The sequence below is a fragment of the Dendrobates tinctorius genome, unplaced genomic scaffold, assembly GCF_039654945.1.
Source record: "Dendrobates tinctorius isolate UK_male_01 unplaced genomic scaffold, ASM3965494v1 ptg000011l, whole genome shotgun sequence".
NCBI lineage: Eukaryota > Metazoa > Chordata > Amphibia > Anura > Dendrobatidae > Dendrobates > Dendrobates tinctorius.
This window is the reverse complement of record NW_027361679.1, coordinates 71012673-71039538: the sequence shown is the minus strand read 5'-3', so window position 1 is coordinate 71039538 and position 26866 is coordinate 71012673. Positions and strand designations below refer to the sequence as shown.

General features: G+C 46.8%; 1 protein-coding gene across 5 annotated transcripts in view; it reads left to right on the top strand.

The window, feature by feature from the left end:
• The window catches only part of INTS10 (integrator complex subunit 10), an 82845-nt gene that overhangs the window by 24976 nt on the left and 31003 nt on the right, over window positions 1–26866 (top strand). For all 5 annotated transcript variants that reach the window (XM_073543199.1, XM_073543202.1, XM_073543217.1 and 2 more), the window contains 3 exons: window positions 69–151; window positions 9479–9634; window positions 11007–11115. In XM_073543199.1, the coding sequence (XP_073399300.1) occupies window positions 69–151; window positions 9479–9634; window positions 11007–11115 (348 nt within the window). The remainder of the gene's footprint in view (window positions 1–68; window positions 152–9478; window positions 9635–11006; window positions 11116–26866) is intronic.

The following is a 26866-nucleotide window of genomic DNA, read 5'->3' as shown; positions in this document are numbered from 1 at the left end:
GACTTTACAGTTTTTTATTTTTAAATTAATTGCAAATCCCACCTGCTCTTCATTTTATGTATGTGTAGAGTTCTCCCGAATTTGTTTACCATGGAAGACTGACACTTGGTTGTGGCTAAGGATATTCCTCACAGATATGGTCATTTATCAGGTAAATGCTTTCTTGTCTTTGAGATGTTTGATTTTATCTGTACACAGTGAAGAACATTCATTATTTGAGGTCTAAGCTTTGTGTGCCTTAATGTGTGAAGTGCCTCTGGTAAATGGAAAGTGATGCTCCTAGGAGGACAGGCTTTGATGGTGATTTAGAGTGTGTTTTAGAGACTTTGTAGCAAGCTCGACAGAGGCATTGGTTCAGCTGGAAATGCCCATGGTTTCAATGCAATGTTTTTTGGGTGTAGACTTCTGCAAGCCAAATGTTAGTTGTCGTAGTCAGGATTTCTAAAGATGTGCCTTATTTATCATCCAGAATTAGCAATGGTAATAAATGTGGTGCATTCTAACTCCTTAACAACTGTCGCCGTACATGTGCGCTTTTACTGTATGGCGTGGGCTCAGTAGCTGAGTCAGCTCCGTGCAGCGCGGGGATGTTACATAGCCTACGGTAATTGATGAGTCAGTTTATCTGAAATGCGGCTGTAAAGTGTCACTTCAGCAGTTAAAAGCCTTCTACATGGTGGCCGTCACAATAGTATTTGCAGTGTGTTGTATAGGCAAACCAAGGATCTCAAGTTCGAGTCCACTAAGGAGACTAATTAAATGGACCGTACGGCAGGGATGTCAAACAGAAATACACAATGGGCCAAAATTAAAACCCTGGACAAAGTCAACAACTGAGTAAGTTTTCTTTATCGCCTTATTGGGGGACACAGATTACCATGGGTGTATGCTGCTGCTGCTAGGAGGCTGACACTATGCAAAAAACAAGAGAATTGACTCCTCCCCGGCAGTATACACCCACCGACAGATACCAAGTACCTCAGTTTGTGCTTAGTGTCTGTAGGAGGCGGACCGGGAAGATCCGCATCTAACCATTTTCTTTTAGGTTTTGTGTGTGTGTATTAATCTTTTCCCATTTATTTTCCAGATTCTACACCGGGAAACAGGGGGTCAATGTTCACCCTGCTTTCCCATATCATGTGGCTGAGCGAGCAGTGTGGTGTCGCCCACATCGCAACTCTCAGTACCGCAGGCAGGACTTTTTCCATATCACCATTCGGTGCTATGGGCGGACGACAGGTGGCCGGTCCTTGCCAAAACAACTCCTCATCCCTATCCCAGGACAGGGCTGAGAGGAAGACGGTGGTCGCCATCGCTCCCAACAAAAGGACGCCGTCTTCTACGTGACACGGGTAAGAGGACCTCTCCCAGCGGCCTGTTCCCTACTCATGCCCCTGTGGCCCTCCTCTTCAGGGACGTCAGGTAAGATCCTGAACGATCCCTTAGCCCCGCATGTCTCAGGAAGCAAGAGTGGAGATCAGTCTGCATTTGAATCTCCCGCCCCTACTAGCCGCGCGTCTCTCATATCAGCCGCGCTCCCTGTTAATACAGAGGCACATAACACCGGGGGTCTTCCTGGGCTCAGGGGGCTCTTTATTATTTAGCAGGGTAGCGCAGGCTCACCTTAATTAGCGGCGCCGCGGGTGTCAGTGTAGAAGCTCGGGCGGGGAGAGAGACCGCTCTCACTTTCACTTTCTCTTTCAGCCGCGCTTTCTCTTTCCCCGCTCTGAGCGCGCTCCCTGTTACACTGGGCGCGCTTTCTTCTCTGAGCGCGCATTTTTCTCGCGCCCTCTCCACCCTATCACAGCTTGTCTTTCTTTTTAGGTGATGTCACTCTCTCTTCTACCGCGCCCCCCCTCTGCTATTGCCAATCTCCTCCGTGCGCCAAATCCCGCCCTCCGGACTCACAACCAGTTCTCTCCTGCAATTTTCTCTGCTTCCTGCGCTGCTTGGGGGACACGTCAGGGTCCGGCTGCGCGTCAGATTCTCGGTAGGCTCGGCGCTTAATGGCAAATTGGCCCCCCTCTGCAGTTCTTTTCTGTGTAATGCAGCCATAAGGCGTATCTTTTCCTGCAACAGCTCTGTCTTTCAAGCCCACCGTTTCCCATTACGCCTGTGCACGCGGTAACAAGAAGTGGGCTTCAGGTCAGTCATCTGTCCGTCCTGCAGCCCTTCAGTTATGTCGGCCTCTCAGGAGCACATGATTCCTGGGATGAGGGTACTTCCCACCTTCCAGAGCGGGCCGTTGCAATGTCGCAGTCGGTCCCCGATCTGACTAAAGTCTCTGAGTCCCTGGTCCAGGTCTTAGAACGTTTGCCTCAGTTATCTACAGCCACCTGTGCACCGACCACCTCTCAGGGTGGGTCGTCCGCACCTGACCGCGACCTTCAGAGGGACAGGCCGAGTAGGATTTCTAGGAAGCGTGTTCTGTCTGGCTCGTCTTCCAGTTCGCTAGGCCCGTCGGCTTCTCCCAGGTGTCCTTCTCCGTCTTCAGAGGACGACCCTAGGTCTGACGACGATCCCCAATCGGGATCTAGTTCAGAGGCAGATAACATATCTAAAACGCGGAATATGGTCGATAGTCCTCTTTCTGCCATCTTCCAAACTTTGGAAATTACGCAGGACAAGCCTTCTCAGGAATGTTCTATTCCATTTAAACGAGCGAAGCCTCCATCCCGAACCTTTCCGAACAGCAAGGAGTTCGATACTACTCTAACCAAACATTGGGAGCACCCTGAACAACGCTTTTCAGGCCGCAGGTACTTAGATGTCCTGTATCCCTTTGATGTGGATCTGCTCACAAAATGGACCAAAGCCCCCGAAGTGGTTCCTTCCGTCTCTCGTATAGCTTCTAAGACTGCTCTATCCCTGAGCTTCTCTCTGTCCTATTTTCACTTCCGCCTGGGTGGCAAAAGTCATTTCAGCTTGGGCAAAAATTCTTCGCAGAGGCATCTTAGCGGCAGCTCCCCAGGACGAGCTGGCAGATCTAGCAGATCAAATTAATCATGCCGGTAAATACCTCTTAACCGCCTCCTTGGATGCGGCTGGGTGCGTAGCAAGGGCTAACAGCAACATAGTAGCCGTACGCCGAGTCCTTTGGCTAAAGTCATGGAATGCAGATACCACCTTTAAAAAGTTGCTTACCAATCTGCCTTTCCATGGTTCTCGGCTCTTTGGAGCCAAGCTAGATCAAATAATTTCGGATGCCACTGGTGGTAAGAGCACTTCTCTCCCTCAGTCTAGGCCAAAAAGGGTTTCCGGCCGTTTAGGCCCTTTTGTGCCTTCTCGTCCACAGAAAAATCTACCCAGCATGATCGGCCTTCCGGCTCTACGGAGCGAGAGCAGAAGAAGAAGAGGGAAAAATAAAAAAAAAAAAAAAAAAAAAAAAACATCTTATAAACCTGCTCCCCGCTGGAGATCTAGAGGACAATACTCCAGGTCTTCAGGTGTCCGTTCCGATAGGTTCTCCTCCAAGTGACGGGTCACCCCACCTGGAAGTTTTTCCAGGGTGGGAGGCAGACTTTCCTTTTTCGCGGACGCTTGGCTGTCTGTTGTCGACGATGCTTGGGTCAGGGAAATCATCGCATCCGGATGCAAGATCGATTTTGCTTCCCAGCCCCATCTCCTCCCTTCTTTCCGCCGGAGTGATTGTTTCCGTTCCCTCAGACGAACGGTTTTTCAGGGTTCTACTCAAATCTTTTCGTAGTCCCGAAAAAGACGGGACCCTTCGACCAATCCTGGACCTCAAGTTGCTCTCTCGTCATGTGAAGATTCTCCACTTCAAAATGGAGTCTCAGGAAAATCTCTATCAATTCACGGCTCTTCCCTTCGGCCTAGCCTCTGCTCCCCGTGTTTTCACGAAGGTGATGGCAACGGTCACGGCCATCCTTCGATCCAGGGGGATTCTTATCATCCCTTATCTGGGCGATCTCTTGATCAAAGGCTCGTCCCTTCAAGACTGTCTCCTGAGTCTTCCCATAACCCTGGATACCCTCGGCCGTCTCGGATGGTTAGTCAACAAGGAAAAGTCCATTCTCAGACCCACTCAGCGTCTGACCTTCCTAGGCATGGAACTCGACACGAATCTGCCCCGGGTGTTTCTTCCGAGGGAAAAAATTTGCGCCTCTGTCCAAAGAAACTCAAGCCCTCAAACGGCTGAAGCCCATTCCCCTTCGGCTCGGCATGAAAGTTCTGGGGAAGATGGTGGCTTCCAGGGAGGCAGTGCCTTTTGCACAGTTAAATCTTCGCCCACTTCAGCTGTCCCTCCTCTCAGCTTGGGATAAGACGACGTTGTCCTTAGACCGCCCCATTCTCCTCCCTCTCAGAGTGAGGCATTCCCTGACTTGGTGGGCAATGCCTACGTCAGTCCTCCAGGGGAGGTCCTTCCTCCCGCTCCAGTGGCAAGTCATTACCATCAATGCCACCCTTCTAAGTTGGGGAGCAGTTTTCCATCAGAGAACGGCCCAAGGACGCTGGAATCCACAGGAAGCCCTGCTCCCTATTAATCGTCTCGAAATCAGAGCAATCTTCCTGGCCCTTCTTCGCTGGCTACCTCTTCTCATCGGCAAGCCGGTCCGCATTCAGTCGGACAACGCCACGGCTGTGGCGTACATAAACCATCAGGGCGGCACGCGCAGCAACCAAGGATGTCAGCAGTGGCCAAGATACTGCGCTGGGCAGAACGGTACGTTCCAACAACCTCCGCTGTGCACATTCCAAGGGTGGAAAACTGGGCAGCCGATTTTCTGAGTCGTCAAGGACTAGCGTCAGGCGAATGGTATCTTCAGTCCACGGTCTTCGATCAGATATGCCAGCGCTGGGGTTATCCGGATGTCGACCTCATGGCATCTCGGATGAACCACAAGTTTCCGCGTTTCGTAGCCAGGTCCAGGGACCCTCTAGCCGTCGCTTGCGGTGAATTCCGTGGTCCCAGTTCCAACTTCCTTATCTGTTTCCACGTCTTGCCTTGATCCCAAGAGTGGTCAAGAAGATAAAATCGGAAGGGGTGCCAGTGATTCTTGTGGCTCCAGACTGGCCAAGGAGGCCTTGGTATGCGGAACTGGTGAACATGCTCGCGGACGTCCCCTGGAGGCTTCCAGACCGTCCGGATCTTCTCTCGCAAGGCCCCCCTTTACCACAAGAATTCTCGTTCTCTGAATTTAACGGCAGGGCCATCGAGGCTGCAATCTTAAGAGTTTCAGGTTTTTCAAACCAGGTGATTCAGACGATGATCTAAGCCAGGAAACCAGCCTCTTCCTTTATCTACCTTAGGCATTGGAAGGCCCTTTTTTCCGTTGGTGCGACGATAAGAGTCTTTCCAATGTCCTTTTCCATTCCGTCCATACTGGGTTTTTCTCCAGTCTGGCTTAGATTCGAGTCTATCTCACAGTACTCTCAAGGGCCAGGTTTCTGCTTTGTCTATCCCTTTTTTCAAAGGGAGCTCGCTTCCTTACCGCAGGTTGACATTCCTCCAAGGAGTCGCTCATGTGGCTCCTCCTCATCATTCACGATAGAACCGTGGGATCTCAATCTCGTTCTTAGCGCTCTCCAAAAAGCACTGTTTGAGCCCATCCAGGACATTCCTTTGTCTTTTCTGTCATGGAAGGTAACCTTTCTAATTGCCATAACATCCATCAGAAGAGTTTCTGAATTAGCGGCCCTGTCATGTCGTTCTCTTTATCTGGTCCTCCATCAGGATAAAGTCGTCCTCAGGCCCGTTCCTTCTTTTCTCCCAAAAGTGGTATCCTCCTTCCACATCAACGAGGATATAGTCTTCCATCATTTTGTCCTGCTCCTTCTCACCCTTTTGAGAAGTCTCTCCACAAACTGGACGTTGTTAGAGCCTTGCGTGTTTATCTCGCTAGGACTGCTTCTTTTCGTCAATCCGATTCATTGCTGGTCATCTCTGGAGGTCACCGGTAAGGGCTTCCGGCATCCAAATCCACGATCGCTCGCTGGATTCGTTCTACTAGGATTCGTTTTACTATTCTGGAAGCATACCGTCTTCAGGAAAAACGACCGCCTTCGGGAGTGAGGGCTCACTCCACCCGGGCGGTGGCAGCTTCGTGCGCCGTTCGACACCAGGCTTCGGCTCTGCAAATTTGCAGGGCCGCGACCTGGTCGTCTTTGCATACGTTTGCGAGGTCCTACAGGGTTCATGCCCAGGCCTCGTCTGATGCAGTCGTTTGGTAGGAAGGTCCTGCAGGCGGCGGTGGCGCATCGGCCGACCTAAGCCCTTCCTGTTCTTTCGTTCCTTATTGCTGTTCCCGCCCTTGGGACTGCTTTGGAACGTCCCATGGTAATCTGTGTCCCCCAATAAGGCGATAAAGAAAGATGGATTTTTGGTTCTTACCGTAAAATCTCTTTCTTGGAGCCTTCATTGGGGGACACAGCACCCTCCCTGTTTAAATTGTATCGTGTTGGGTCCTTGAGTCCCTTGTTCGGTTGGTACATACCGTATGTTTATTGTTCCGTGGCTTCTCCTACTGCTTTCTCACCAACTGAGGTACTTGGTATCTGTCGGTGGGTGTATACTGCCGGGGAGGAGTCAATTCTCTTGTTTTTTGCATAGTGTCAGCCTCCTAGCAGCAGCAGCATACACCCATGGTAATCTGTGTCCCCCAATGAAGGCTCCAAGAAAGAGATTTTACGGTAAGAACCAAAAATCCATCTTTTCCTTCTCAAACATAATGATGAACCTTTTCATATGGAAACAAACTTACAGGATGTCCCATGAGCAAAGTACATTTTAATAGATCTTAAGCCCCCGTTACACACTGCGATATCGCTAGCAATATCGCTGTAAAGTCACCGATTTTGTGACGTTGCAGCGATATTGCTAGCGATATCGCTGCATGTGATACTTCCAACCGGCTCGGCTCCCCCGCTGGTTATCGCTGATCGCGCGAGAAGCTGCTGGACCATTCCTCGTCGGTCACTTCCTGCGGCGCTTCCTGCTGTGACGACGAGCGACGCGTGGAGCCGGGCGGGAGGACGCAGGATCGCCGCGTCTGACAGGTAAGTAGCGAGCCCCGTCCCCAGCGATGTCGCTGGTGAGATCTGCCTGAGTGGCAGCTCACTAGCGACCACCTAGCGATGCACCAGCGATCCTGACCGCGTCATATCGCTAGTCGGGATCGCTGGTGCATCGCTAGGTGTAACGGTACCCTTAGAATAAAAATAAGTTTCACAATTGGATATGTTTTTTAAAAAAAAAGTTCCTTCCCTGAGATAATCTTATAAATGCGCCCCCTGTGTAACGGATGTGTCTGACTGTGCAGGAACATGGTTGACGATACCACACTTGGAGGGGGAAAAAAAAAAGGAATGGGATAGTGTGGGGGAGGGATAAGATCAATCTAAAAGGAGTAGGAAAGCATAGTGGTAACAGGCATGGATGTTTGTAAGACACTCCTGAGAGGGGGAGTACAGGATAATATATGGTTATGTGGCCAGAGCTATTAAAGGGAATCTGTCACCCCTTTTTTGAGATATCATATAATGATATCATTCAATTGTGTGTCACATAAGGATTCTCTTAGTACTTTTGCTTCCCCCTGACCCCGCACCTTTCATGCATAAATACCTTTTTTATATCGGTTCAGATGTATGTAAACTGCCACGGTCCGGTCCGATGGGCGGGGCTTATTCACCTTCTCCCCCCCCTCCCTGTCTTGCTCTACACAAGAAGAAATGTGTAGAGCAAGACAGGGAGGGGGGGAGCAAGTAAATAAGCCCCGCCCAGCGGACCGGACAGCGGCAGTTTACATACATCTGAACCGATATAAAAAAGGTATTTATGCATGAAAGGTGCGGGGTCAGGGGGAAGAAAAAGTACTAAGAGAATCCTTATGTGACACACAATTGAATGATATCATTATATGATATCTCAAAAAAGGGGTGACAGATTCCCTTTAACAACTGTTCAAGGGTCAAGAGGTTGGAGTGGTGGTACTAGATACCTAGAAATGAAGATGTGGTGGAAGTCATAAAAAGGCTGCTAAAAATGTATTTAAAAAAATTGCAAGATTATTGGTAACTTGTGGAGTGCTTAGGTACAGATATGGGGTGTATTAGCGGACATGTGTGGGTGATGAGAGCAGTAATGAGGAAGAATACTGATACGTAGGTGTGAGTGAAAGGACTAGCAGAACATAGTGTAGGCAGAATGGTGAAAATGGCATGTGGTCAGCGAGCAGGCTTAGCTTAAAGGGATAGTCTGGACAAGACCAGTGGTGAGACATGGTGATGGTGGAGTAGTATGCAAGAGGAGATAGGTATAACATTGCAAGGCAGAGTATGTATAACAGCAGGTAGTTAAAATGGGGACTTATCTATAGGAAGAGCCAGATTCGGCACTGAGCAGGCCGTGGGAAGAAGTGGAGGGAGTCGTGTGTGTGTGTTTGACTCGGGCATCGGAAACAGGAAGTACTCGTAGTGCCGCATCATCAAGGGTGTGAGGTGAGGTGTTGGAAGGTGGGCGTGGAGGAAGTCGCAATCATGGTGCCAATGGCAGATTATGATGGACTATGGATTTGGAGTACTGGCATGTGCTCTCTACCAGCGGGCCAGCCTTTTAATACACATTGGTTATTTTCTGTCTGACCAAATATAGTTACATTGCAGGCCAGATTTGGACCTTAGTTTGACATGTATACACTAAGAGGACTATTTAATAAACATCAAAGAGTTATTTTTAAAATGTACAAAAAAAACCTGTTAAAGTTTAAATCTCCCACCTTTTCCGAACATTTTCTTAGCGAAAGGTAAAAAAAAAATTGGCCAAGCAAATAAAATATTTATCTCATACCGTAAAAGCCAAAACAAAAAATCAAATTGAGGGGTTTTTTTTGGCTGCCACAATTCCCACAATAAAAAGCAATGAAAACATTGCAAGTATCCCACAATGTTGTCAGTAAAAACGTCAGCTCTACTTGCAACAAAAGAAGCCCCCATTACTGATCCAGTGATGGAAAAATAAAGATTTAACAGATCTTGGAGAATTTCATCACAAGCCAAAATGTTTTTGTGTAAAAAAAAAAAAAAAAAAAAAAAGTTATGAATTTTGACAGATGAACTAATGGGGTTTAATTTTTAAACAGTCTTTATAGATACGAGTATATATAAATTTTAGAGGTTTGGTACCGCCATGGCCTGTATACGCTGTCTAAAATTTAGACTGTTTTAGTACATCTGTCAGTGTATCAGCTTAACCTGGAGTCATAATTTGGGTTTACTTGTGATCCATTTAGTTACAACATATATACCAGTGTTTTACAACTTCCTTTTTATATTTTTTACAGTTATATTCTTGTATTGTTTGAAGGATTGAACTTTGCAAAACTTTTGAAAAGATACAATCTGTAGTTCGACATAGCACATTTTTGTGGATTCCCCCCAAATCTTGTCTTTTTTTAATACATATTTGGCTATTGAAAGAGTTTGGGATGTTTCTTTAACATACTTTTTTTTTCTAAAGGGACAACACAAGAAAGCAATCAACAGTCTTCATCTCATGGCAGCCCTGCAAGGTCCTCATTCACCAACACAACAAATGATGAATCAAGGAAACTTAGAACAGCAGAGGTCTCTCATCCAACTTGCAGCCTGCCACTTTGCCCTAGGGGAATATAAGGTTGGAAATGAGAAAACTTAATTCATTTATTTCTCTTTATCAGGACTTTACAGATATTATCACTGTCACTATTGGGGCTGTCTACCCCCATCAGTATGTGTTTGAAGTGTGGGAGGAACCCGAAGGAAAGCCACACAAATACAGGGAGAACATACAAACTACTTGCACATGTTGTCCTTGGTGGGATTTGATCCTAGGACCCCAGCGCTGCAAGGCAACAGTGGTGATCATTGAGTCACAGTGCAAAAGTTAGTTTATTTGTATAGTGGTGCATCCTCTGCTAGGTGTGGCTGCAATTAGAGACCACATACACATTAGATAGCTGTCTGCCAAACAATTATTTAAAGGGAATCTGTCACCCATTTATAGTGATATCATGTAAAGATATCATTCAATTCTGTGTCACATAAGGATTCTATTAAGACTTTTGATTCCCCCTGACCCCTCACCTTTGATGCATAAATACCTTTTTTTATCTTGGTTGAGATGTATGGAAATCCCCGTGGTCCGATGGGCGGGGCTTATTCGCCTTCTCCTCCCCCCCCCTCGGCTTGCTGAACGTAATCTTCATCTGTAAATATCACAGATGCCGTAGTTTTCCACGCTTGCGCATTGAAAAGGCCTCTGGCACTTGCACAGTATGCTTTGCCCAACTGTGGGCAAAGCATATAATCGGTACTGCGCATGCGCCAGTATTTTTCAGTGCGGTCTATGCCCCGGAAGTTTTCACATGCCGCACACACTTCCTGGACGCCGGATGCATGCTGATAAATACCGGTGCATGCGCCGTACCAATTATATGCTTTGCCCTCAGTTGGGCAAGCGCCGGAGGCCTTTTCAGTGCGCAAGCGCGGAAAACTACGGCATCTGTGATATTCACAGATGAAGATCACGTTCAGCAAGCCGAGGACGGGGGGGGGAGGCGAATAAACCCCGCCCATCGGACTGGACCGCAACGATTTCCATACATATCAGCCAGGATAAAAAAGGTATTTATGCATCAAAGAATCCTTATGTGACACAGAATTGAATGATATCTTTACATGATATCACTAAAAATGGGTGACAGATTCCCTTTAACGGCTATTTCTCTTGCTCTCCCATACACAGGAACACTTGGCTCCTGCCGAATGTTTTTTTTTTTTTTTTTTTTCTTTTTTTGTCAGAGAACTTATCTGAACAACAAATAAAAGGATCGTACACTAGTGTGAACAAAGCCTTATTTAGGTTGTCACACACATTTCCGGGGGTATTAGTCAGTTTTTCAAAACCTGCTTTTCAGTAATTTTCACAAACATTGTCATGCTTGTATTTATTTTCCATTATAAGTGAATAATACAGAAAAGTAATATTTTGTTTTCTCATCCTTTAGCTAACATGTGAGAAGGTCCTTGATCTAATGAGTTTTATAGTGCCCCCACCACAAGAAGTTTCCAAGACAAAGGATGAGCAGTCCAAAGCTAAGCCTAAATTTAGGAAAGGTATTTATACATGGTTAACTGTAAAGGATCCTATACTAGTCTTTTAGGATCTGTTATACTGTTTAAATTAAACTATTAATCTGAGTAGTGATGTTGTAGAAGAAAACTGACTGATGCAGTGGGACATAGCTTTTCTATTTTGCTACAAATTGTTTTGTAATTTAACCCCTTTTAATAATGACATACACAGGGAATTGATAGTAGGGCTTCTCCCAGTATTGAAAGGATTGTCAATAACTTTCTGATGTCGGGACCCCAACAGTCCCGTGAACGGGTATCTGAAATACTCAAACGGAATGAAGCCGATGCCGTGAATGCATTCATTTGACTTCCGGCGACAGCTCTGGACTTTCTCCCGCAGTCCTATGATGCATGTGTGTCCACCACTCCTATTTTATGTACTTTTTTCAGCGCCGCATTCTCTGCATTGGCGAGGGTAGCCTACGGGAATAACATTTACAATACTAATTAAACTGTTCAACAACAATACTGTGAACTGAACAAAATTAGCTAAGTCGTATAGATATGATGCTTCTGAAACCGAAAATGACATAATATTGAGAATTAGCTGTAGTTTTCATTTTGAAATTTTAAATCGCAGAGAATTGTAATGCAGTAAATGTATGGAGGAGAATACATTTTTCTCTCTCGTTTCATTGGGGACACAGGAACCATGGGTGTGTGCTGCTGCCACTAGGAGGTTGACACTATGCCGTGAAAAAAAATGTTAACTCCACCTTCGCAGTATACACCCCTCCGACCGGCTGTAGGACAATCAGTTTTGCTTAGTGTCAGCAGGAGGTGGACAGGGGTCTCGCACCAGACCCATGCCTACCTCAATGTGCGTCGTTCCTTTTCAGGTAACCATTGGAGGGATACAGAGTAGATTTGTTACTACTGTATTCCCGCACAGGGACTATGAGTACGGCGGGTACTTACACCCCGTATCCTCATAGTTTCCATAGGCAGGACCTTAACCCCTAACACGGAACCGTGTTTAGGTGATCGGACCCGGTCCTGACCTCCGGCACCCACCAGAGCCTGATGATGGAGGGAGACGTCCTGCAGAAAAGATTTAGGACAGCAATCATTTCTTCCAGGTAAAAACTGCTCCCTTTCATAGGGTGTGCAGGAAGCAAGGGACTGCAGCATTTTACATTGTGCATTCTGAATTTTGTATTTTAAATTTTTTGTTCCTTTTTATTTGTAAGCCACAGGTGGGAGGAAGAAGAAAATAGGTTTACCTCTTTTTGTCTTTGGAGCAGGTCAGGCACCGAAGCCCCGTGGTAGGGGCACCGAAGATCCCGGCTCCCTGCAGTGCCCAGTGCTTCCTTCCAGCAAACCCCGGAGTGCTGCTTTCCGGCGCTGTCCCCCTCTCCCTTTTCCCAGGCGGCGCTGTTTTTTCTGGGTTCCAGCGGCGCTGGGCCCCGGCATCAGGCTGAGCCCAGCACGCACGTGCCTGGCAGCAGGTACCGGCGTCTCTCGAGCAAGCACTTCTGGGATAGGCTCCGCCCACTAGACAACTCTCCAGCAGGGAATTCTCTTGCTGCTAGAATCCCAACTTCTGTCTTTTCGTTCGGCCATGAGGGTCTTGGGGAGGATAGTAGCAACCTCAGAAGCAATCCCCTTTGCCCTGTTTCCATCCCAGGATACTTCAGAGAGACATCCTCCTTCAATGGGACAGGTCCATCCTTTCTCTGGATCGCCCTTTTAGCCCTTCTGCTCAGGCCAAGCAGTCCCTCAGGTGGTGGCAAACCTTCCCTCTTGTTCATCTGGGTCGGGCTTTTCTTCCCATCCACTGGCAGGTGATAACTACGGATGCCGGCCTCCTAGGTTGGGGGGCGGTATTCCGTCACTTGACGGTCCAGGGACGTTGGTCGATTAGAGAAGCTTTGCTGTCGATCAACGTTCTCGAGCCGAGGACAATCCTCCTATCCCTCCTTCATTGGAAAGGACTCCTCAAGGACCAGCTGGTCCGGATTTAAACGGACAATGTCACAGCAGTGGCATACATCAACCACCAGGGGGCATCCAGAGTTCCCGGGCACTGGCCAAGGTATCCAAAATCTTCAGCTGGGCAGAAGCATCGATTCCGGCAATATCAGCAGTTCACAACCCCAGCATAGACAACAAAGCTGCTGACTTTCTCAGCTGGGAGGGGCTCGCAGCAGGGGAATGAGCCTTACATCAGGAGGTATTTTGTCAGATCTGTCTTCAATGGGGGACCCCAGATGTGGACCTTCTGGCGCCTCGACAGAACAGAAAGGTCCAACAGTTTGTCTGCAGGTGCCGTGATCCTCTTGCAGTAGGGGTCGACGCTCTGGCCATTCCTTGGTCACAGTTCAGACTCCCGTAACTGTTGCTTCCCCTTCCTCACCTTCTGAGATTGGTGAAGAAGAGCAAGGTGGAAGGGGTGCCGGTCATACTGATCGCTCCGTATTGACCCAGGAGGGCCTGTTTGCAGAAGTAATCAGTCTTCTCACAGACGCCCCTGGAGGCTCCCCGACAGACCACATCTTTTGGCTCAGGGGCCGTTCTGCCACCCGAACTCTCTCGGTTGCTCAATTTGACGGCATGGCCGTAGAAACCATGATACTTAGAGTGCCCAGATTTTCTGACCGAGTCATTAGCACGACGATCCAGGCTAGGAAGCCATCTTTTTCCAGGGTCTATCATCGAACCTGGAAGGCTTACTTTTTTTTTTTTTAAATTTGTTTATTAAACTTCGAAACAAGAAAAGGATGTAATGTACAACATGCATATTTGCTTGTGGTTGTGAACATTGTACAGAGCGTACACATTACCGTTTTTTTTGTTAAGTACTAAACCAAAAAGTGAACACTTATGATTTACGGGTAATATATGCATAATCCCCCAAGCATATACAAAGACCAACAGGCTATACATTATGAGCATGTACATCAATCATATCTCACAGCCTTTATCATGTCGCTCAGATAATGTAGATTAATTATAAGTTCCTAAACTAAACTACAACTATGTCAACTATTTACTAACTCGCAGCCTACTATCTTGCATTATATTGTCTCACATGCAGTGTCTCCATTCTACAAAGTAAGATGAGAAGAGTTCCACTTCTCCCAGATCTTTTCAAATTTGCCCAGGCATCCCCTGTTCTGATATAATGTGCGCTCGTATGGAACAATCGTATTTACCAAGTCACTCCAGGTTCTAAGAGAGGGACATGAATTACCCATCTACCGTAGTGCCAATACTTTCCGTGCCAGAAACAGCGTTTCACGTAGAAAAATCCCAACATGGTGACCCCAGGGATCCTCCTCCCATACCCCAAACAAGCAGACCAGTGGTTCAAGAGGGACAGGAGTTTGCACCACTGATGACAAAAATAGCGTCACCTCTTTCCAGTACTGTAGGATAGTGGGACACTGCCATATCATGTGAATAAAGTCTGCATCTGGTGAGTGACATCGCAAGCATTCTGATGATTGGAATCGACCCATCTTAAAAAGTCGTATCGGAGTCAAATATGATTGGTTTATTATATACAACTGTATCATTCTATTATTAATAGATGGTGATACTCCAATCGGAGACTCCAGGATCTCTTCCCACTTCTCTCCCTGCGTATTAGGGATGATTCTTTACCACTTCCCTTTAACAGAGCTTAAGGCAGATTCTGCTCCCACTGACAGCATGTACGTATATAAAGAGGAGAAAAGGCCCTGGGGATCCTGTGAGTTAAGGATTCCTATCAAAGGTAGGGACGAAATGGCACGGCCCACACCTATACTCTTATGTGCGACTGAAGAGCAGACCTTAGTTGTAAATAGCGGAAAAATTGAGATCTCGGGACATCATGTTTAGCCTGTATCTGCTCGAAAGACATTAAGGTCCCATGATCATACAAGTCTCCTATCAAGGAGACATTATGTTGAGTCCAAAAATCAGTGGACAGGTGACTTAGTAATACCGGAAAATAGACATTTTTCCATAGGGGCATTTCAGCTATGATGTCCTTAAATCCAATCACTTTTTAATCTGCCTCCATACTAATCGTGCCAGATGGAGCAGGGGCAGTTAACGAGGGACACTAGACCTCTCCAACTCCAGGAAACCCAGTGGACGATCAGTTCTTGCAGCGTGAAGCAAATGACTTTCAGAATTAGGGCGATAATTACCCAGCATCCACGTACTTAGGGCTTTAGCCTGTCCAGTCAAATAATATAGGAAGAAATCTGGTAGCGCCGCCCCCCCCTCCCTTTTTAGGCCTCTGAAGAGTGGACAATTTAAGTTTTGGGTCTGGTTTTCCCCCATATAAAAGATGTGACCTGGGAATTAAGATTCACAAAAAAGGACTTGGGTACCATTACAGCACTGTGCTGAAGGGAATAGCTAAGTTTGGGAAGTAATATCATTTTAATCAGGTTGATGCTTCCGGCCACAGACAACGGTAATTTGCTCCAGGTTGCAAATTTAACTCTAACCAGTTCCAGCAATGGGTAGATATTAAGTTGTAAGTCGAGCGTGCTGTTATGGGATACATGAACGCCCAGGTATTTAAAGCTGGATACAGTAGACAACAAGGAGAGAGCCTCAAGTCGGGGCATGGGATAGGGGTAACAGGGCAGACTTTTCCCAATTTATCTATAAGCCCGAATATTTACTGAATCCATCTATGGTGGCAATCACTTGAGGCAAAGTTTCCTCCGCCTCGTCCATAAATATCACTATATCATCTGCGTATAAACCTATGGTATCTACCCGACCCGCTATATCTATACCCCTAATGCCAGGGGAGGACCTTATACGTATTGCCAATGCCTCAATCGCAAGGGTGAAGAGGGCCGGGGAAAGGGGGGCACCCCTGACGGGTCCCCCTGTGTAATGCAAAGGACTCCGATATGGAATTGTTCACAATAATACAGGCTTTAGGTTTCATATATACGGTAGTATTTTAACCCATTTTATAAACTTATCACCAAAGCCATACCTCTGTAGACATGCGGAGAGGAAAGGCCACTTAAGAGAGTCAAAAGCCTTGGCGGCATCTAACGACGCCAGTGCCCATTTTTTATCTGGCATTAGAGAACTATACTGGACTATTGACTGGACTCGTCTGATATTAATTGAAGTGCTCTTATCAGGTATAAAGCCCGTCTGGTCAGGATGTATAAGGATAATTGAATTTAATCTGATGGCGAGAATTTTAGTTAAGATTTTATAGTCCACATTTACCAACGATATGGGAAAATAGGAATCACATTCCAAAGGGTCCTTCCCGTCCTTCCTAAGTACTATGATATTAGCCTCGTAAAAGGATTCAGGCATAGATTCTCCCTCCCATATTCCCCGAAATACCTTTATCAGAAGTGGCGTTAATATGTCTCGGTATTTCCTATACAATTCAATAGGGAACCCATCCGGCCCAGGGGCCTTCCCAGAGGCCATGTCCGTTATGGCATTCTCTATCTCCTCCACAGTGAATTCAGCATCCATAAAGACTCGCTGATCAGAATCTAAGGTAGGGAATGTTACATCTGACAAGTAATCCAGACACTCCAAATTATCAGAGCCACTCTTAGATTCATATATTGACTTATAATAATCATAAAAGCAGCCAAGAATCTCCTCAGTTGAAGACACCAACGAATCATCCGACATACGGAAATGTAATATTGTATAAGAAGTATTATGTTGGCGCACCAGATAGGCCAGTAGTTTACTTGCCTGATTTCCCAGTTCAAAATAAGACTGGCGAGCAAAGAATAATTTGCGCTTAGACTTAGTGTCTATATGCTGGATGTATAATCGCTGGGCAGCCAACCACTCAATCCTATTGCCATTAGTTTGATTAGATATGTATGCAGCCTCTGAATCCTTCAATCGCTGTTCCATCACGTCATCCTCTCTTGAGGTTACCCGCTTAATATAAGAAATTGTGGAGGACAAGCAGCCCCTCAGATATGCCTTAAGGGCATCCCAAAATAAATTAATATCCTGAGGTTCCTGGTGGGACAAAATGAAGCAATGCAATTGATCGATTGTTTTATCGGGGAGTACTATCAGTTTCAGCCAGAAAGGGTTCAACTTCCAAATCATCCTGTTATTTAATTGCCTGTACTTAAGTTTGAGGATGACCGGGCTATGTTCTGAGATCCCTCTACTGCCATGCTCCGCACTATCCACCCACATCGCCAGACCACTGGTTCCGAATATGTAATCTATGTGCGATAGGGAGCGCCTAGTGGATGAGTGGCAGGTAAACTCTCACAACTCAGGGTGCCACACTTTTCACAAATCCAGCCACCCGCTACCCTCCATAAATAGCGACATTTGGGTTGCTGTCGGCGAAGGAACCCCCCAAGCCACTCCATCATCCAGTCTCAATTTATCAAGACGATTGTTCATAACCATATTGAAGTCCCCCATACAGATAACATCCGCGTCTGGATAATTTAGGGCGAAACTCATCGCCTTCTGGAGAATGGACATATTAGCTGGAGGCGGATTATAAACACACAAAATCACATATTTCCTGGTATTTATCGATGCATATACGAAAACAAATCATCCCTCAGGATCCCTCCGGGTCTCCCTGGCTTTCCATCTAACATCTCTATGCACCAACAGTGAAACTCCTCTCGAGTAACTAGTATGGAGTGCATGAACAGACCACTGTACCCAAGCCTGCTGCACGCACCGGGTTGTATCCCTGGTCAAATGCGTCTCCACCAAGGCCATAATGTGAGGGTTGTAATGTCTAATCTGCGAGAAGACTTTGATCTTTTTCCGGGGGGTTTTTATATCTCTCACATTCCATGTCATACATATCAACTCAGACCTCATATTTCCTCTGAAATTGCTGCTGGCTGCAAATTATACCTAGAAAACAAATAAAACCACTATAAAAAAAACATCAAAATGATAAAACAAACAATACGGGCGCAAAGTCCTGCTCTCCCATCACGAAATAAACAAGGGGATACCATCACTGAGCTCAGTGTCCGGTATTGTTGGTAATCCGGACGTCCGTGGAAAAAGCTCCACGTGGTGAGCGCCGCTGATCGCGGCCGGGTGTCAGATGATTATCACAGCTGACACCCGGCACAATGTGTCAGGGGCGGTCACGGACCGCCCCGACATGTTAACCCCTTGCACACCGCGATCAAACACGATCGCGGTGTACCGGGGGTTAAAGGGAAGCATCGGCAGGGTGGGGGCTCCCTCCGTGCTTCCCTGAGCCCCCCACAGCAGCGCAATGTGCAGCGCAGCTGCGGGGGTCTCCTTCCCTGCAGGTCCCCGGATCCAAGATGGCGACGGGGACCTTCAGGGGCCTGCAGGGAGCTGGCTTCCTCAGTGCCTGCAAAGCGCAGGCAAGAGGGAGTCTTCTTCAATGCCTGTGACAGATCGCTGATCTCTCACAGTGATCTGTGATGTGACAGATCAGCGATCTGTCACAGGACAGTGATGTCCCCCCTAATAAAGTTTTAAAAAAAAAAGTGTAAAAATAATTTTAAAAAAATCGCTAAATAAAAAAAAAAAAAAAAACATTCCCTAATTCATTTTTTGGAAATAAAAAAAAAAACAATAAAAGCACACCGCGTCCGTAACGACCTGCCCTATAAAACTGTCCCATTAGTTAACCCCTTTAGCGAACCCCTTAAAAAATAAAAAACAAAGCAAAAAATGTTTTATTATACCGCTGAAGAAAAAGTGCAATAACGCGCGATCAAAAAGACGCATATAAATATCCTTGGTACCGCTGAAAAAGTCATCTTGTCCCGCAAAAAACGAGCCGCCACACAGCATCATCAGAGAAAAAATAAAAAAGTTATAGCTCGCAGAATAAAGCGATGAAAAATTAATTTTTTATATACCGTATATACTCGAGTATAAGTCGACCCGAGTATAAGTCGACCCCCCCTAATTTTGCCACAACAAACTGGGAAAACTTATTGACTCGTGTATAAGCCGAGGGTGCACAGTGAGTGGCCTCAGTTATCTGCATAGTATGTGGCCCCAGTTATGATGCACAGTGAGTGGCCCCAGTTATGATGCACAGTGAGTGGCCCCAGTTATCTGCACAGTGAGGGGCCCCAGTTATGATGCACAGTATGTGGCCCCAGTTATGATGCACAGTGAGTGGCCCCAGTTATGATGCACAGTATGTGGCCCCAGTTATGATGCACAGTGTGTGGCCCCACCATGTTGCTGCTGCCGCTGCCTCTCTTACAGAAAAACCCAAAAAACTGTATACTCCCCTCAGTCGCTTCCCCCTGCTCATCGGCGTTGCGCTCTGAAGTGACTGTGCAGGCAGAGAGCGATAGTGCTCTCTGACCTGAATGTCACTGCAGAGGACGCAAGACAGCAGAGCACAGGGACAGGTGAATATGCCTCCCAACCCCCCCTTCATACTCACCGGGTCCTGGCGCTTGTCTCTGCAGCTCCTCTGCTTGTTCCATGTTGTCGGCGCAAATAGAACCCGCTCATTAAATATGCGCATATTTAATGAGCGGGTACCACGTGACCGCTGAACCAGAAAGAGAGCAGCGCCAACAACATGGAACAAGCAGTGGAGCTGCAGAGAAGGGTGAGTATGATCTGACACCCCAGCTCCCCCTCCCCCGCCGATCCCCCCCCCGGTATATGACTCGTGTATAAGTCGAGAGGGGGACTTTCAGCCCAAAAAAATGGGCTGAAAATCTCGACTTATACACGAGTATATACGGTAAAATTGTTTTCATTGCATAAAACCGCCAAAACATAAAAAAATGACATAAATGAGGTATCGCTGTAACCGTACTGACCCGAAGAATAAAACCGCCTTATCAATTTTACCGCTCGCGGAACGGTGTAAACGCACCCCCCAAAAGAAATTCATGAAACGCTGGTTTTTGTTCATTCTGCGTCCCAAAAATCGGAATAAAAAGTGATCAAAAAATGTCACGTGCCCGAAAATGGTACCAATAAAAACGACAACTCGTCCCGCAAAAAATAAGACCTCACATGACTCAGTGGGTCAAAATATGGAAAAATTATAGCTCTCAATTTGTGGTGATGCAAAAGCTATTTTTACAATAAAAAGCGTCTTTTATCATGTGACAGCTGCCAAATATAAAAACCACCATAAATAGTAAATCAAACCCCCCGTTATCACCACCTTAGTTAGGGAAAAATAATAAAAATAAAAAAATGTATTTATTTCCATTTTCCGGCTAGGGTTAGGGGTGTGTTGTGGTTAGGGTTGGAGTTAGAATTGGGGGGTTTCCACTGTTTGGGCACATCAGGAGCTCTCCAAATGCAACATGGCGTCTGATCTCAATTCCAGCCAATTCTGCGTTGAAAAAGTCAAATGGTTCTCCTTCCCTTTCGAGCTCTGCCATGCGCCCAAACAGTGTTTTACCCCCACATCTGGGGTATCAGCCTACTCAGGACAACTTTTGGGGTCCTATTTCTCCTGTTGCCCTTAGGAAAATAAAAAATTGGGGGCAAAAATATCATTTTTGTGGAAAAAAAATGATTTTTTTATTTTCACGCCTGGGCGTTATAAACTTCTGTGAAGCACTTGGGGGTTCAAAGTGCTCACCACACATCTAGATAAGTTCCGTGGGGGGTCTAGTTTCCAAAATGGTGTCATTTGTGGGGGGTTTCCACTGTTTAGGTACATCGGGGCTTTCCAAACGCGACATGGTGTCCTCAATTCCAGCCAAAAACGTCAAATGGCGCTGCTTCCCTTCCGAGCTCTGCCATGCGCCCAAATAGTCGTTTACCCCCACATATAGGGTATCAGCGTACTCGGGACAAATTGCACAATAACTTTTAGGGTCCTGTTACCCTTGGAAAAGTAAGAATTGAGGGTGAAAAGATCATTTTTGTGGAAAAAATATGATTTTTTAATTGTACCGGTGTACGTTATAAACTTCTGTGAAGCCCTTGTGGGTTCAAAGTTCTCACCACATATCTAGATAAGTTCCTTGGGGAGTCTAGTTTCCAAAATGGGGTCACTTGTGGGGGTTTCCACTGTTTAGGTACATCAGGGACTCTCCAAACGTAACATGGCATCCGATCTGAATTCCAGCCAATTTTGCATTTAAAAAGTCAAACGGCGCTCCTTCCCTTCTGAGCTCTGTCATGCGCCGAAACAGTGGTTCCTCCCCACATATCAGGTATCAGGACAAATTGCGCAATAACTTTTCCAGTCCAATTTCTCCTGTTTCCCTTGGTAAAATAAAAGAAATTGAACCTGAAGTATTTTTTTTGTGAAAAAAAGTTAAATGTTCATTTTTTTTTTTTTAAATATTCAAAAAATTCCTGTGAAGCACCTGAGGGGTTAATAAACTTCTTGAATGTGGTTTTGAGCACCTTAAGAGGTGCAGTTTTTAGAATGGTATCACTTTTGGGTATTTTCTATCATATAGACCCCTCAAAGTGGCTTCAAATGTGATGTGGTCCGTAAAAATAAAATGGTGTTGCAAAAATGAGAAATCGCTGGTTAACTTTTAAGGCCTCTTTCACACTTCAGTTTTTTGCATCAGTCAAAATCCGCCAAAAGGACAGATGGAGGATCCGTTTTAGTACTGATGACAAAGAGAGAGAGAGAGAGATATTTTTTTTTGTCCGGCACCCAGAAAGAATTTCGGGTTAAATGAGTGTCTGGAGGATCCGCCAGAGAAGAAAACGTTGCAAGCTCCGTTTTGAAATCTTTGAGGATGGTGACGGACAGCAATTTTTGGCGGATCCGCAAAAAAAACGGATGCAACGGACGGCAATCCGTCACAATACGCCAGTAATGGAAGTCAATGGGGAAAAAAACGGATCCTCAAAAGAAAATTGCGGATCCGTTTTTTTCAAAACCTGGCGGATTGTGACTGATTGTAAAAAACTGAAGTGTGAAAGAGGCCTAACCCTCATAACTTCCTAACAAAAAAAAATTTGGTTCCAAAATTGTGCTGATGTAAAGTAAACATGTGGGAAATGTTATTTATTAAGTTTTTGTGTGTGCCATATCTCTGTGATTTAAGGGCATAAAAATTCAAAGTTGGAAAATTGCGAAATTTTCAGAATTTTCTCCAAATTTCTGTTTTTTTCACTAATAAAGGCAAGTTATATGAATGAAATTTTACCACTAACATGAAGTACAATATGTCACGAGAAAACAGTGTCAGAATCACCGGGATCCATGGAAGCGTTTCAGAGTTATTACCTCATAAAGGGACAGTGGTCAGAATTGTAAAAATTGACCTGGTCATGAACGTGCCAACCACCCTTGGGCGTTAAGGGGTTAAAAGGCCAAGTATCAGCACTCTCTATTCTTTTTCAGAAGAATTTAAATTCCCGCCCGCAGGTTTAAACCTTTCTTCAAGGGGTGGCACTTGCAGCCCCTCCGTACAGGTCTCCAGTGGCCCCCTGGGATCTTAACCTGGTCCTGAAAGCTTTGACTAATCCACCTTTTGATCCTCTTCGGGAAGTTTCCATGTCCTTCTTGTCCTGGAAGGTGGTATTTCTTGTAGCCATCACCTCTAGCAGACGTGTTTCAGAGCTGGTGGCTCTTTCATGTCGCCCTCCCTTTTTGATTATTCACCAAGACAAGGTTCAAGACAAGGTTGTCTTGCGGCCTTTCCCTTCCTTCCCAAGGTGGTGTCCGCCTTTCACCTGAATGAGGATATAATCCTTCCTTCGTTCTGCCCCGCTCCAACTCATCCTCTGGAGCATTCTTTGAATAAACTAAACCAGGTCAGGGCAATAAGGGTCTATCTGGCCTAGGACTGCCCCTTTCAGGAAGACAGACTCTCTCTTTGTAATTCCTAATGGTGTGAGAAGAGGTCTGCCGGCCTCTAAGGCTATGTGCACACACTGCAGAATCACCTGCCGGTTTTTCCCCGCGGAACCGCAGGTAAAGTGACCTGCGGTTTTGCCCTGCGGTTTCACACCTCTACTATGTTAAAGGTGTGAAACCGGAGCGGAATCCGCAGAAACAATTGACATGCTGCGGTTTATAAACCGCAGCAAAACCGTGCGGGGAAAAAAACGCAGCGTGAGCACTGCGGTTTTGAAAACCCATAGGGTTACATGGTACTGTACCATGTCTGCGGAACTGCTGCGGTTCCGCAGGGCCAAAACCGCAGCGTGTGCACATAGCCTTAGGCTACAATCGCCCGCTGGATCAGAATGGCAATTCTGGAGGCCTACCAGGTTAAGAACAAGGTGCCTCCTGCTGCTGTTAAAGTTCACTCCTGGGCGGTGCACAATAGGGCATCAGCCATACAACTGTGCAAGGCGGCTACCTGGTCGTCAGTTCATACCTTTTCAAGGTTCTATAAGGTCCATACCTATGCTTCAGCGGACGCCAGCCTAGGCAGAAGAATTTTGCAGGCGGCAGTGATGAGCTCTCCGACCTGAATGAAGTTTGTTTTCTCCCTCCCCAGGGATTGCTTTAGGACGTCCCATGGTTCCTGTGTTCCAATGAAGAGATAAGAGAAAACAGGATTTTTGGTTACTTACCGTAAAATCTGTTTCTCGGAGTCTTCATTGGGGGACACAGCACCCTCCCATGTTTATATTACTTGTTAAGAGTATTTGATTGGCTTATATGATAATTTCTCCTACTGCTTTCTCACTAACTGATTGTCCTACAGCCGGTCAGAGGGGGTGTATACTGCGGAGGCAGAGTTAACATTTTTTTTCACGGCATAGTGTCAACCTCCTAGTGGCAGCAGCACACACCCATGGTTCCTGTGTTCCCCAATGAAGACTCCGAGAAACAGATTTTACTGTAAGCAACAAAAAATCCTGTTTTTCATATTAGGTTGGCAATATCCAGGGAGGAGAAACACTTTAGCCAGGTAGAAAAAATGTATAAAATGAACCATTGGTTGATTTTAAGAAATTTGTACTCCCTCCGCTACACATCAAACTAGCTGTCATGTGTGGGGAAAGATGCTGGCTCAGTGTCAGAGTTCACATCAAAGAGTGGAAGGCGACCTATGACATACCCATACATCCAAAGTTGTGAAGGGGTCAAGAGTATTTGTTCAGGATTTTTGGGAAACAAGCGTGCATCCAATTACAAAGCGGTTGTGAATTAGATGCTCATGTGCTACCACAAGCTTGCGGCACACATGTCTCTGAAGATTCATTTTCTCCATTCCCACCTCGACCTCTCAGAGAACTATGGAGCCGTCCGTGATGAACACGGTGAGAGATTCCATCAGGACATTGCTGCCATGAAGAAAAGATATGACGCACCCCCCATTTTCCTCCACATTTTTGGAGGAAAAAAATGCATCTTATAGTCCGAAAAATATGGTAGTTATTTAGTTGTTTATTGTGTATTTTGGCTCATTTAGTGATAGTTTGTCATAAAAATTTCCAATAAATGTGTGGAAACATTTATCAAATTTTAGCTTGTAACACTCTCATTGCCCCAATTCTCCTATTTTAAAAAGTGGAGTTAATGATTTAGCAATATGGTAATATGCTGTTCGCATATGGTCATAGAAATGTAAATCTCCTCATTTGAATGCATGTACAAAGAATTCATGAAAATTTGTTGAACAGTGTTATAGATTATTATAAAATATTACTAAACTAGTACAGTCATGGCCAAAAGTTTTGAGAATGACACAAACATTAATTTTTACAAAGTCTACTGCTTCATTTTTTCTAATGGCAATTTGCATATACTCCAGAATGTTATAAAGAGTGATCAGCTTAACAGCAATTACTTGCAAAGTCAATATTTGCCTAGAAAATTAACTTTATCCCCCAAAACACATTTCAACATCATTGCAGCCCTGCCTTAAAAGGACCAGCTAATTTATCGGTCATCCATGACAGCACCACCTGAGAGAGGGGATCCGCCCTTCAGGAACAGGAAACCTACAGATACAAAAGGGCGGCACCTCTCCCACGCATCAGTTGGTTTCCTGTTCCTAGAGGACGGGACTTCCTTCAGATCGTCCATCATGGAGTCGTCGAGGGATTCCCAGGCCGGCTGACCGACTCAGGTAGCGGGGGGGATCTCCTACCTCGGTCAAGCTCGGGGTACCTGGAAGCGCCACGGTGGGGCCGGGTAGGTCGCCACGGCAGTGGTTAGAGCAGGCGGAGCAAAGGGTCCGGTGGACAGCCGTCTCCAGAATGCGGGCACCAGGTATGTATGCAGGCCCCTCCTGATGCGTTTTCCCCCGGGGTCCGGTCTCAAACCCCCTCCGGCCGGGTCGGCAGTTGCGTCCGGTCGCCAAGCGCAGGCTGGCGCGCATGGGGGCGGCGGGCATACCGGAGCCGGGGGCGCCGTGCCGACTCCTTTCCGCGCGCTCCCGCGGCCTCTGACGCGCGGCGGAAGTGACGCGGTGGAAGGGGCGGGGCCGGGAACGCCAAAACCGGAAGTCTGGTGCCGGCCGCCTTCCTAGTGTGCGCGGCGATCCGGGGGGACGCGCGGTACCCGAGGCGGTGGGGGGGACGGTTCATGCGGGGGAAGGTCGCGGGAGGGTTCCTGGGGGAGGTGCCGCGCCAGTGCCCTGCTGACCGGATACTGGGAGGCCTTAAAGGGCAGGAGGTGATGCTGCCGGGGTGCTTCTGAAGGCCCAGCGATGGATGACAGAACCCCCATAGAGCAGCAGGACGTGCAGGAACACCCACAGAAGGAGGCCTCGGTGAAGCCTCATACGAGTGGAAGCGGACGAGTGAGCAGAGCCGCAGAAGTTCCTCCAGTCTAAAGGATTCCCCCTGCCTCCCTCCGTGATCCGGTACCTGCCTCATCTGCATGGGTAAGAGATCTCCGTGAATGTACCCTGATGCAGTGTTCCCTTATGCTGGTTTCGCAGGGGAGGAAAGCTACGGTAAAACAGAAGCACAGGGAATGTGCGCTCTGTAGTTGCCCCTTACCAGACGGCCACCCCAAAAGACTAGGTCAGCCATGTGTGCGACAGGCGGTAGGGGTTGGAAGGGGACGGGGGCCCAGGCATAGACTGACAGGCCCTTGCACTCTCCCCCATCCTTACAGGGACAGAGATGAAAGCCCTATCTAAAAGGGACTCTTCTAGGGGGAGAGAATTTAGTTTCTCAGGGTCGGAGTCCTCAGCTGCCCCTAGGAACAATTACTCCTCGGATTCCCCGGCCTCCACTTCATCCTCTTCTGATGAAGACTCAAGCCGATTCTGCTTTCCATTAGACCAGATGGACAAGCTAGTTAAAGCAATAAGGTCCACCATTGCAGTAGCAGACTCAAAGCCAGAGCTTTCGGCACAGGTAATGTTCGGAGGTCTAGATCCCAGGATACACAAAGCTTTTCCATTAAATGATAAGGTCCAGAGCCTGATAGAAAGGGAATGGAAGAGACCCGAAAAAAGGGGCTCCTTACCACCTGCCTTCAAACGGAGGTACCCATTTGATGACCCAGTGGTAAACAGATGGGATAAGGCCCCTAAGCTGGACGCGGCAGTAGCCAAAGCCTCCAAAAAGTCCTCCATACCGTTCGATGATATGGCCTCCTTAAAAGACCCGCTGGATAAAAAAGCGGATTCCTTTCTAAAGGGAACATGGGAGATGTCAGCAGGCGCCCTAAGACCAGCGATAGCTGCCACTTGTATAGCCAGATCCGTGATGGTCTGGCTAGATCAACTAGATTCCCATCTGAAGGACGGAGCCCCAAGAGCATCCAGTCGGAAAACTCTACCGATCATCCAGAGTGCTGCGGCTTTCTTGGCTGATGCCTCAGCAGACTCGGCAAGGATGGCGGCTAGATCAGCTGGGTTATCAAACGCAGCTCGAA